Here is a 12,895-nt window from a genome sequence, read left to right as displayed (position 1 = left end):
CACAGCTCCGGCCTCCATCCAGCACAGCTCCAGCACAGCTCCGGCCTCCATCCAGCACAGCTCCGGCCTCCATCCAGCACAGCCTTCACTCTCTGCACAGCTCCGGCCTCCATCCAGCACAGCTCCGGCCTCCATCCAGCACAGCTCCGGCCTCCATCCAGCACAGCTCCAGCACAGCTCCGGCCTCCATCCAGCACAGCTCCAGCACAGCTCCGGCCTCCATCCAGCACAGCTCCGGCCTCCATCCAGCACAGCCTTCACTCTCTGCACAGCTCCGGCCTCCATCCAGCACAGCTCCAGCACAGCTCCGGCCTCCATCCAGCACAGCTCCAGCACAGCTCCGGCCTCCATCCAGCACAGCTCCAGCACAGCTCCGGCCTCCATCCAGCACAGCTCCAGCACAGCTCCGGCCTCCATCCAGCACAGCTCCAGCACAGCTCCGGCCTCCATCCAGCACAGCTCCGGCCTCCATCCAGCACAGCCTTCACTCTCTGCACAGCTCCGGCCTCCATCCAGCACAGCTCCAGCACAGCTCCGGCCTCCATCCAGCACAGCTCCAGCACAGCTCCGGCCTCCATCCAGCACAGCTCCGGCCTCCATCCAGCACAGCTCCAGCACAGCTCCGGCCTCCATCCAGCACAGCTCCGGCACAGCTCCGGCCTCCATCCAGCACAGCTCCAGCACAGCTCCGGCCTCCATCCAGCACAGCTCCAGCACAGCTCCGACCTCCATCCAGCACAGCTCCGGCACAGCTCCGGCCTCCATCCAGCACAGCTCCAGCACAGCTCCGGCCTCCATCCAGCACAGCTCCAGCACAGCTCCGGCCTCCATCCAGCACAGCTCCGGCCTCCATCCAGCACAGCCTTCACTCTCTGCACAGCTCCGGCCTCCATCCAGCACAGCTCCAGCACAGCTCCGGCCTCCATCCAGCACAGCTCCAGCACAGCTCCGGCCTCCATCCAGCACAGCTCCGGCACAGCTCCGGCCTCCATCCAGCACAGCTCCAGCACAGCTCCGGCCTCCATCCAGCACAGCTCCGGCCTCCATCCAGCACAGCTCCAGCACAGCTCCGGCCTCCATCCAGCACAGCTCCGGCCTCCATCCAGCACAGCTCCGGCCTCCATCCAGCACAGCTCCGGCACAGCTCCGGCCTCCATCCAGCACAGCTCCGGCCTCCATCCAGCACAGCTCCGGCACAGCTCCGGCCTCCATCCAGCACAGCTCCGGCCTCCATCCAGCACAGCCTTCACTCTCTGCACAGCTCCGGCCTCCATCCAGCACAGCTCCAGCACAGCTCCGGCCTCTATCCAGCACAGCTCCGGCCTCCATCCAGCACAGCCTTCACTCTCTGCACAGCTCCGGCCTCCATCCAGCACAGCTCCGGCCTCCATCCAGCACAGCTCCGACCTCCATCCAGCACAGCCTTCACTCTCTGCACAGCTCCGGCCTCCATCCAGCACAGCTCCAGCACAGCTCCGGCCTCCATCCAGCACAGCTCCGACCTCCATCCAGCACAGCTCCGGCACAGCTCCGACCTCCATCCAGCACAGCTCCAGCACAGCTCCGGCCTCCATCCAGCACAGCTCCAGCACAGCTCCGGCCTCCATCCAGCACAGCTCCAGCACAGCTCCGGCCTCCATCCAGCACAGCTCCGGCACAGCTCCGGCCTCCATCCAGCACAGCTCCAGCACAGCTCCGGCCTCCATCCAGCACAGCTCCGGCCTCCATCCAGCACAGCTCCAGCACAGCTCCGGCCTCCATCCAGCACAGCTCCGGCCTCCATCCAGCACAGCCTTCACTCTCTGCACAGCTCCGGCCTCCATCCAGCACAGCTCCAGCACAGCTCCGGCCTCCATCCAGCACAGCTCCGGCCTCCATCCAGCACAGCCTTCACTCTCTGCACAGCTCCGGCCTCCATCCAGCACAGCTCCAGCACAGCTCCGGCCTCCATCCAGCACAGCCTTCACTCTCTGCACAGCTCCGGCCTCCATCCAGCACAGCTCCAGCACAGCTCCGGCCTCCATCCAGCACAGCCTTCACTCTCTGCACAGCACAGGACCTTTCTTCACACAGCCCCCACTCCCTGTTTCCTGGTAAGAGATGATGCAGTTACTTATCTCCAGTGCAAAACTGTATTCCCAGCTCACTGCCAGGCTTGTAGGAGTCCAAAATGTCATTACCTGTAATCAGACTTTTCAACCTAATCAATTTATTACTTCACAACGTTACAGGTCAATACACTAATACCTCTCCTGGATCCAAATATGAGTCTACAGTGTGAACAAAGGGCAATACACATACCTCTCCTGGACCCACAACAGGTCTGCAGTCCATGTTTTAAAGTTTCTGATCATTCTAGTCCGGTGTACCAGCTCCGCCATCTGGCATAGATCACTTACTGTGGCGGGGGGGGGGGGGGGGTATCTCTCCAGCATGCCGGTATTAGCAGATTAGTTACGGTTATGAGATGAGTTGCCAGGTCCTTTTGGGGTGAAGATCATCTCCTGTAGAAAATCCACGTGCGTTAGCTACGACCCTCCGCCTATCAGTACTGGACCGGGTGATCCCCAAACCACGTGCGATAGCTACGACCCTCCGCCTATCAGTACTGGACCGGGTGATCCCCAAACCACGTGCGATAGCTACGACCCTCCGCCTGTCAGTACTGGACCGGGTGATCCCCAAACCACGTGCGATAGCTACGACCCTCCGCCTATCAGTACTGGACCGGGTGATCCCCAAACCACGTGCGATAGCTACGACCCTCCGCCTGTCAGTACTGGACCGGGTGATCCCCAAACCACGTGCGTTAGCTACGACCCTCCGCCTATCAGTACTGGACCGGGTGATCCCCAAACCATGTGCGATAGCTACGACCCTCCGCCTGTCAGTACTGGACCGGGTGATCCCCAAACCACGTGCGATAGCTACGACCCTCCGCCTGTCAGTACTGAACCGGGTGATCCCCAAACCACGTGCGATAGCTACGACCCTCCGCCTGTCAGTACTGGACCGGGTGATCCCCAAACCACGTGCGTTAGCTACGACCCTCCGCCTATCAGTACTGGACCGGGTGATCCCCAAACCACGTGCGATAGCTACGACCCTCCGCCTATCAGTACTGGACCGGGTGATCCCCAAACCACGTGCGATAGCTACGACCCTCCGCCTGTCAGTACTGGACCGGGTGATCCCCAAACCACGTGCGATAGCTACGACCCTCCGCCTATCAGTACTGGACCGGGTGATCCCCAAACCACGTGCGATAGCTACGACCCTCCGCCTGTCAGTACTGGATCGGGTGATCCCCAAACCACGTGCGATAGCTACGACCCTCCGCCTGTCAGTACTGGACCGGGTGATCCCCAAACCACGTGCGTTAGCTACGACCCTCCGCCTATCAGTACTGGACCGGGTGATCCCCAAACCACGTGCGATAGCTACGACCCTCCGCCTATCAGTACTGGACCGGGTGATCCCCAAACCACGTGCGATAGCTACGACCCTCCGCCTGTCAGTACTGGACCGGGTGATCCCCAAACCACGTGCGATAGCTACGACCCTCCGCCTGTCAGTACTGGACCGGGTGATCCCCAAACCACGTGCGATAGCTACGACCCTCCGCCTGTCAGTACTGGACCGGGTGATCCCCAAACCACGTGCGTTAGCTACGACCCTCCGCCTGTCAGTACTGGACCGGGTGATCCCCAAACCACGTGCGATAGCTACGACCCTCCGCCTGTCAGTACTGGACCGGGTGATCCCCAAACCACGTGCGATAGCTACGACCCTCCGCCTGTCAGTACTGGATCGGGTGATCCCCAAACCACGTGCGATAGCTACGACCCTCCGCCTGTCAGTACTGGACCGGGTGATCCCCAAACCACGTGCGTTAGCTACGACCCTCCGCCTATCAGTACTGGACCGGGTGATCCCCAAACCACGTGCGATAGCTACGACCCTCCGCCTATCAGTACTGGACCGGGTGATCCCCAAACCACGTGCGATAGCTACGACCCTCCGCCTGTCAGTACTGGACCGGGTGATCCCCAAACCACGTGCGATAGCTACGACCCTCCGCCTGTCAGTACTGGACCGGGTGATCCCCAAACCACGTGCGATAGCTACGACCCTCCGCCTGTCAGTACTGGACCGGGTGATCCCCAAACCACGTGCGTTAGCTACGACCCTCCGCCTGTCAGTACTGGACCGGGTGATCCCCAAACCACGTGCGATAGCTACGACCCTCCGCCTGTCAGTACTGGACCGGGTGATCCCCAACTCCTCCTGGTTATCGCTAGTAAAAGTACAAGTTTTTGAGCAGACCACTCTCCATATATTTCGATATGTAAGAGTCGCACATCATTGTATAAAATCTCTTAGTCCTAGTCCCCTCTGTTGCAACAACCAGGACGTAATCGGGGGAGGGGGGTGGTCCTTGACAAAAAAGGAGGACAAGGTGTGATGCCGGAGATTATCCCAAACCATGTGTTGCACGACCCTCTTGAGGTTGATCAATGTAGTAGGATTAGGGGGAGGGGGGGTCCCCTAAAGAGAGGAGGGGGTATTACTGCTATAGCGCGGGCCTTGTGTTGGTGACACCGTGTAGGAGGATCTTTCTCGCTTGTGCCGGGGTAGAATCCCCCAGAGTGACAGTCTGTGTCAGTAACAACTACAAGTAATTCTCATACCCTAAAGAAACATCTTACACAAGCAGATACTTACCTGAAGAATTCTAAAGGTGAGAAGACGAGTTCTCGGGCTCCGCCCAGGTTATTACAGGAGAACAAAGAGTTATCTATTCCCTGCGGCCATCTCATGCAGAATGCGGAATCCTGTAGTATAACCCTCACTCCGCTATATGTATCTTCACAACTAGAAAACAGAGAATTTTTCAAAAATTTGATTTGACCGATTCATCAAACTTACCCAAAAGACTTGATGTGCAGCACATCGCGATAAAAACCAGTTATTTCCTGCTGTGCTGCAGAGAGTCTGTATAGTGGTGTATATAGTATCGTATAGTATATATTGTATAATATCGTATAGTATTGTATAGTATATATTGTATGATTCCACACAGATGTCTAACCTCTTATAGTAACACTTATACAAGTAGCGCCCCCCTGAGAGTGGAGAGGGGGCAGCAGTTTGTGTTGACGTCACTGATTATTTTGCCCTTCCTCTGATCCGTCAGAACAATAACCCCCCCAAAAAAATGGATCCAGTCTGTTGAGCGTCCGCCTTCTCTCGGTCAGGATTTGGTCAGTGATCCATCAGTATTGCTGAGGCCAAAAATAAACAGGATCCAATACAGAGACGACACGGGAATGGAATATTTGCAGGTCTTCTGTGCTTTGTACCCGCTCCGGCTTTTGGCCACCGAACCATACTGATGGGACCAAACAGGCCTTAGAGCGGCTACACAGACAGGATCCGATGTGGGACTCATTATTCCTTCTGAAGAAGGGCAAATAAATGATAATGTCACCCAGGCCAAAAAGACAAAATAGTGGTCGAGTCATAGAGGGGGGGGGGACAGCATGAGAAGTGACATAGTGTGGAGGTAGTAGCAGCATAAGGAGGCCTCAGAGTGACCCGGTGACATAACGTGTAGGTGGGTGGCACAAACAGTACCCGCTGATGATGGTGGCAGTAAGGAGCACTGGGCATCAGGCAGTGGCAGCAGCAGAATGAGGCAGGTAGCCAGAAGAAGCCAGACTCTAAAGCTGGCTGAGGATGATATAATCTGATGCATCAGGCATTGGTGGGTGGAAACCCTGGCTGATCCATGCCTAATTTATCTTCACAAAGCTCAGTCTCTCCACATTTTGGGTGGACATGCCAGTAATCCTTAGGGTAACCATGGACCATGCTGTACTAAACACCCGCTCTGATGCCACACTACTGGCCGGGCAGGACAGCTTTTACAGAGCAAATTCAGCCACTTGTGGCAACAAATCCAGTTTGGCTGCCCAGGAGTCCAGCGGGTCTTCGATGATGGGTGGCAGCGTGCATCTAAGTATGTCACCACTTGTTGGGGCCAGGCTCTGCTCTATGTCGTCATTATGCAGGTAAAGAAAGCTTCTCACCAGCGACTTTAGGCTCAGGCTGCTTCTGATAGAGCTGATATTGCTCCTTCCCGCCCCACCCCACAGCAGCCATGTCAGTGCAAGTTGAGCGCCCAGGGCCCCCATTCAGACCTGCAAGAGGATGGACAATGATGCAGATAGGCAACGGTCAACTGACTACATAGGATGTCTCTATAGTAGTTTAGTTTGTCCTCTCTCAGCAGGTGTAAAAAGGCCCCCATTTTTGACCAGTAGCGAGGGTCTAACATGGTGGAGAGCCAGTAGTCATCCCTTTGACAAATGGTGACAATTCAGCTGTCACTATGCAAGCAAGTGAGCATGCATCGGGCCATTTACGCAAGTGACTCGGAGGGACTCCCTGCATCCATCTCCACTGTATACTGTCACGGTGTCTGGGTCATCTGCCTCATCTCCTTCTTGCTCTTTTGGCTGTTGCTGCTCTCCTGTCTCCTCTCCTGTCATCCATTTTGCTACATATTGCTTGTGCTCCAATGTCGTCCTCCTCCAGTTCAGCCCACACAGGGCTCATGTTGCCGTGAGTTGTAGGTGCCACGTCTCCAGTCCACTGAGCAGCCAGATCTACCAGCATCTTTTTCAGTATATGAATGAGTGGAATGACATTGTTCGACTAACAAATAAAGTGGCCTCCTCAAAGGGCACGAGAAAACGGCAGGTGTGGCGCATGAGCTGCCACTGGCTAACATTGATGTCACACAAGGGAGTACCTCTGGATCATCAAGAAATCATTTATGGCCTTATTCTGTTCGTACAGTCAGTCCAATATATGGAGGGTTGAATTCCAACAGGTGGAAACGAGTGGCTGAAGTGCGTGCAAAGTTTCCTGGCAAGTTTTAGGTTGCCTTGCAGATGTGTGGAACACTTTAAAGGGTATTCCCATGACACTTATTCACTAACCTGCAGGCTGTTGTGCTCTCTTCACTTCCTGCTTTTCTCGGCACATTGGTGGGCGGGGTTTCACTTGCATGGGATTGTAAATGAATTACCATAGTGTGAAGCTGATGTAGCAGAGCTGGATTTGAGCCAGCTTGCATTACATACAGAGGTAAGGGACTCCCTATCTCAGCTCTTATCAGCCAAATTCAATTAAACCGACTGATAAGAACACAGAAATCCCGGAGCTCTCACCTCCCCTATCTGAGAAGCTCTGCTACTTATCAGACACAAACAGCTCAGAGCAGAGGAGACGTCTGAGGGGAGACATGATGAGGAGATGTTGTCCGGTCTTAGGACAGACCCCAACTCACCACTGAAGGACCCGCACACTCTCCTAGAAGGGAGGAGGGCAAATCTAGCAGATTCTAGAACCTTCAGAGGCATCAGCAGATGCCATTGGCTGGCAGGATCATGTGACAGATTTATGGCACGTACCATTACAAGCAAGGAATAAACCAATCTTTATGCAGACAGAACAATGTGTCATTTTGGTCATTAGGTGGCAGCAACACAATAAACCTAATGTAGTGTAATGTAATATAATGTAGTGTAATGTAATATAATGTGGTATAATGTGGTATAATGTGGTGTAATGTAATATAATGTGGTGTAATGTAATATAATGTGGTATAATGTGGTATAATGTGGTGTAATGTAATATAATGTGGTGTAATGTAATACAATGTAATATAATGTGGTGTCATGTAATATAATGTGGTGTAATGTAATATAATGTAATATAATGTGGTGTAATGTAATATAATGTAATATAATGTGGTATAATGTAATATAATGTGGTGTAATGTAATATAATGTAATATAATGTGGTATAATGTAGTGTAATGTAATATAATGTGGTGTAATGTAATATAATGTGGTGTAATGTAATATAATGTGGTGTAATGTAATATAATGTAATGTAATGGCAATAGGAAGCCATCACACACTATTATATAAGGTGACAGCACTGACTAACATACCTATGGAGAGCACTGGCCAGTGGCACACGAAGACCCAATGTACACAGAAATAGTGGCCATTCTAGGACTTTACAGATGTCTCCTCCATTACAGCTGCTGACTGTCCTGTAGTAGGTCCTCACCATTGTGCCTTAACCCTGGGAGCTCCAAGATGTAAAGATAATGCCTTAATGGTAAGCTGTGACTGCACCTATAGACCTTCTAGGGCTGAGGGTCCCAAATGGGTCCTGACTGCATGAAATTCATGAGAAAACAGAGACATCCCATGAGGAAACGTTGCCCAGGACCACTGCTAGCCGGGAATCTGAGCCCTCATAATACATAGTTTACTGCCCCAATCCCACTCCCCAGGGGCCTTGAGGACAGGGGCCCTGGGCAATTGTCCAGTTTACTTTCCCCCCCTGACTGCCAATGCTGGCCCTGCCCAGTCCAAGGAGACAGTCCGGCCGCCTAAAGCATGTATAGGTGTCCCAATGTTTGGCATCTCCATGGACCTTATAGGACATTTTACAGATAAGACAACACAAAACATTGACCAAACTTCAAGATTGTGCAACGTCTACATTGAGCAACTCGGGGGATTACTCAACACTACACACAACTGATGGACAAGAGGGACAATGTTTCTAGTAGAAAACCTACACAAAAGCAAGCCCTATAGCATTAAGGTTTGACTTCACCTACACTGTGTGAACGGGACTCATCAAAGTCTAAGATGACCAGTGTTAGACTGGCCCATCAGAATTCCAGAGGGTCCTCCATTGGCCTCAGGCTTTAACTCAAAAGGATAAGTTCACACAGGGTTTTTTTGGTCAGGATTTTGAGGCTAGGTGCTCATTCTTCAGGCCGTTTCGCCTCGCGATTCAGCCTGAAGACACTCCCTCCTCCCAACTAGGCCCATTCATTGGGCCTAAACCAGAGTGGAGCGCGTGACTGGATGCCGGTGCAATGCACTGGCATTCAGTCGTGGCTACCCGTATTTTGGATCAGAACTTGAGGTGGCCTCCGCCTCAGGTTCCGATTCAAAAAACCTTGTGTGAACTTACCCTAAAGGCAACCAAATTTGAAGGGTATAATGGTCTGTTTCTGAGGGGTTGTTGGAGGGAGGACACCAGGATCATTATCTGGTGGGTGCAAGGAACCTCAGTCCAACACTGTAGATGACAATGGTGGTGACTATTCTATAAGAGGAATACATTTACCAAATCTGACACCTTCTGTGAATGACACAACTATTTCTAACAACAGTCTCTAAAAATACCTTAAGGTGAAGTTATTTGTACATTGGGAAAATCCACTCTGCAGTAATAACATGGGCGTCTATGATCGATGAGGATCAAAGACAGCCGGGCTATATAAAGGAGACTGCTAGGAGCGGGCAGAGTGTTATAATCTGGAGACTGGTGAGGGCTGTCCTGTCTATATAAAGGAGACTGCTAGGAGCGGGCAGAGTGTTCTCATCTGGAGACTGGTGAGGGTTGTCCTGTCTATATATAAAGGAGACTGCTAGGAGTGGGCAGAGCGTTCTCATTTGGAGACTGGTGAGGGTTGTCCTGTCTATATATAAAGGAGACTGCTAGGAGTGGGCAGAGCGTTCTCATCTGGAGACTGGTGAGGGTTGTCCTGTCTATATATAAAGGAGACTGCTAGGAGTGGGCAGAGCGTTCTCATCTGGAGACTGGTGAGGGTTGTCCTGTCTATATATAAAGGAGACTGCTAGGAGCGGGCAGAGTGTTCTCATCTGGAGACTGGTGAGGGTTGTCCTGACTATATATAAAGGAGACTGCTAGGAGTGGGCAGAGTGTTCTCATCTAGAGACTGGTGAGGGTTTTCCTGGCATTATAAAGGAGACTGCTAGGAGTGGGCAGAGCGTTCTCATCTGGAGATTGGTGAGGGTTATACCAGTTATATAAAGGAGACTGCTAGGAGCGGGCAGAGTATTCTCATCTGGAGACTGGTGAGGGTTATACCAGTTATATAAAGGAGACTGCTAGGAGTGGGCAGAGTGTTCTCATCTGGAGATTGGTGAGGGTTATACCAGTTATATAAAGGAGACTGCTAGGAGTGGGCAGAGTGTTCTCATCTGGAGACTGGTGAGGGTTATACCAGTTATATAAAGGAGACTGCTAGGAGCGGGCAGAGTATTCTCATCTGGAGACTGGTGAGGGTTATACCAGTTATATAAAGGAGACTGCTAGGAGTGGGCAGAGTGTTCTCATCTGGAGACTGGTGAGGGTTGTCCTGACTATATATAAAGGAGACTGCTAGGAGCGGGCAGAGTATTCTCATCTGGAGACTGGTGAGGGTTATACCAGTTATATAAAGGAGACTGCTAGGAGCGGGCAGAGTGTTCTCATCTGGAGACTGGTGAGGGTTGTCCTGACTATATATAAAGGAGACTGCTAGGAGCGGGCAGAGTATTCTCATCTGGAGACTGGTGAGGGTTATACCAGTTATATAAAGGAGACTGCTAGGAGTGGGCAGAGTGTTCTCATCTGGAGTTTGGTGAGGGTTATACCAGTTATATAAAGGAGACTGCTAGGAGTGGGCAGAGCGTTCTTATCTGGAGACTGGTGAGGGTTATACCAGTTATATAAAGGAGACTGCTAGGAGTGGGCAGAGTGTTCTCATCTGGAGACTGGTGAGGGTTATACCAGTTATATAAAGGAGACTGCTAGGAGTGGGCAGAGTGTTCTCATCTGGAGATTGGTGAGGGTTATACCAGTTATATAAAGGAGACTGCTAGGAGCGGGCAGAGCGTTCTCGTCTTGATACTGGTGAGGGTTCTCCTGGTTTGTGTGGGGCACATCTCCATTTTTCCTTCCTTCTCTGCAGGTTTGCAATCCCTATTGGAGAATGAAGCTCTATATTTCTGCTCTTGTCCTTCTCCTGGTACCGATCTTGGCCACTGGACATGATGTTCCTTGCGGTGTTGACCAAGCAATTAGATCAATTGGTAAGTAAGATCACCCCCTCCCCAACACCACCACCTTATATCTCCATGACAGATTTCATTTGCTTTTAATGGATCTACTCGGTGGGACAGAATGAAGTTTTACTCCCAGAGCCCCAAGTGGCCCCCCATGATCTATATGATGACATCATCGGGGGTGGTAGGTGAGGGGATCTGAAGATCTTGTATCTGGTGACCATTGTTACAGGAGTTTGATCATATTTTTTATTTTCAGTGGATGAACACACATCGAATCTGGTCCTTGAGTGCACCTATATCACTGACCTATCCATATACGCCAGCTGTCCCTCAGGTAAGTAGACCATGTGCTGTAGTAATTCTGTACTTATTATTAGGGTCTCTCTGGGTGGCTTTAGGTTTATGATGTTACCAGTAATGGGGCCATTCCATGCATCTCCTCCAATCTTCTCCCCATCCTCAGGGGTTGATGGAAGCCATAACTTTACTCAATAGCTTAGCTTGACACGCCTGATTTTTAGTGGCAGTATTCATCAAAACATGGAGAGAAAGAGGAGACACTGCTGTGCCTAATGGGGTGCAATAGAGGACATGACTATGACTACTGGGGGAGAAAAATGGCTCATTCATTTCTATGGAGGACCATTGAATGGACAACTCCTGTGGCTTCCACCATGTCAAACAAAATCCACAGGCCGCTGCTCTAAAGGAGCGCTCTGCTCCCACCACTGCAGGACATTGCCAGGGTTGTCACTTTATTAGAGGTGGGAGGGCAATATTTGTGAGAAGGTCGGGGGTCACAAATCTGGTTGCAGGGCAGACACAGAGGAAATGCACTTTTGTGATGAATGTCTGACCTAGGCTCCATCTCTCTCCAGGTTTCACCGCATTCAGCTGCTCCTGCGGGAAGGGATGTGGCTCGTGGGACATCCAGACCCCCAATAAATGTCATTGTCAGTGCCCCGATGTGGACTGGGCATTGGTTTCCTGCTGCAAGATCACGGCCCTGTATATCTAGACAAAACATATTGGGGGGACTCACCCCCGTCCTCCAGAATTCTGCAATGCAAAAAGTTTCCGAAAAAAATATTAGACTTATCGGTACGCCAAATTTATCGAACCTTGGGCGGTGCTTGGTGCGAATGATTGTAACACAAAGTCGGAACCTGATAAAGTCCATCCCTGTGTCTGAGCCGTGTGGTGTAACTGCGGTGATGGGAACGCTCATTGTCAGATTTCTCTTCTTCGCTACCAATGAAATAAACGCTTTGTCCGACTCTTGTCTATTGGTCTTTGTCTACACACCTCAGACACTGTTCACACTCACACAGGGGCTCCGGGGGGTAATAGTTGTGTAATTCAGTGCACGGCCAGGACACAGGTGAGGAACACACGTGAGGTTTAGGAGACATCACAGCTGGAGATGGGCGAAGCTCCGGAGATTTGTTTCACAAGGTTCTCCCACCAATGTCACTTTGGACCAAACTGGAAATGCTATTACTATATACCGGATTCTCGTCAGACCCCAGAATATAATAAGTGGGGGCCTGAGGAAGGGGGTGCAGAAACATGATCAGCACTGGTACCTTCCCACATCTCTCCCGGGCTCCTGTGTCCGGTGCTCCACCACAGTCCAGTGTCAGTGCTTACTATGTTTCTGTACCCCCCCCCCCCCCATCCCCGCAGACCTCAGATTGTTATATTTTGGGGTCACCAGTCTCTCTTTTGGATATGGAGGTAGATATTTGGGGGATATTCAGAGTCTGTCAGATCCACCAGACACATTGGGGCATCTTGAGAGTTACCCAGATGTTGGCTGCCACGTGGGGATTCTCTTTCCATCACATGTACATGAAGACAAATTGAGGACAGATTGGTGCATTGTCTCATCCAAGTAACCAGAAGAGCAATTGACTGCCGATGATGATGAACCCTTC

General features: G+C 51.7%; 2 protein-coding genes across 2 annotated transcripts in view; one reads left to right on the top strand and one right to left on the bottom strand.

Annotated features, from left to right (window-relative positions):
• The window catches only part of LOC142204647 (resistin-like), a 49,318-nt gene that overhangs the window by 21,259 nt on the left and 15,164 nt on the right, over positions 1–12,895 (bottom strand). The gene's annotated exons all lie outside the window — the stretch shown is intronic.
• Positions 10,883–11,976, top strand: LOC142204216 (resistin-like). The gene is made up of 3 exons (XM_075275526.1): positions 10,883–10,982; positions 11,215–11,292; positions 11,837–11,976. The coding sequence occupies exons 1-3, from the start codon at positions 10,883–10,885 to the stop codon at positions 11,974–11,976; spliced, it is 318 nt and encodes a 105-aa protein (XP_075131627.1).

The sequence above is a fragment of the Leptodactylus fuscus genome, chromosome 5, assembly GCF_031893055.1.
Source record: "Leptodactylus fuscus isolate aLepFus1 chromosome 5, aLepFus1.hap2, whole genome shotgun sequence".
NCBI classification, from domain to species: Eukaryota; Metazoa; Chordata; class Amphibia; order Anura; family Leptodactylidae; genus Leptodactylus; species Leptodactylus fuscus.
The sequence above is the reverse complement of the archived record's forward strand: the minus strand, read 5'-3'. Positions and strand labels throughout refer to the sequence as shown.

Excerpts from the sequence above, each read along its gene's own strand:
- LOC142204216 (XM_075275526.1), top strand. The coding sequence starts at position 10,883 with ATGAAGCTCTATATTTCTGCTCTTGTCCTTCTCCTGGTACCGATCTTG. Across the intron at positions 10,983-11,214 it reads CCAAGCAATTAGATCAATTG|TGGATGAACACACATCGAAT; the intron begins GTAAGTAAGATC and ends TTTTATTTTCAG. Across the intron at positions 11,293-11,836 it reads ATACGCCAGCTGTCCCTCAG|GTTTCACCGCATTCAGCTGC; the intron begins GTAAGTAGACCA and ends ATCTCTCTCCAG.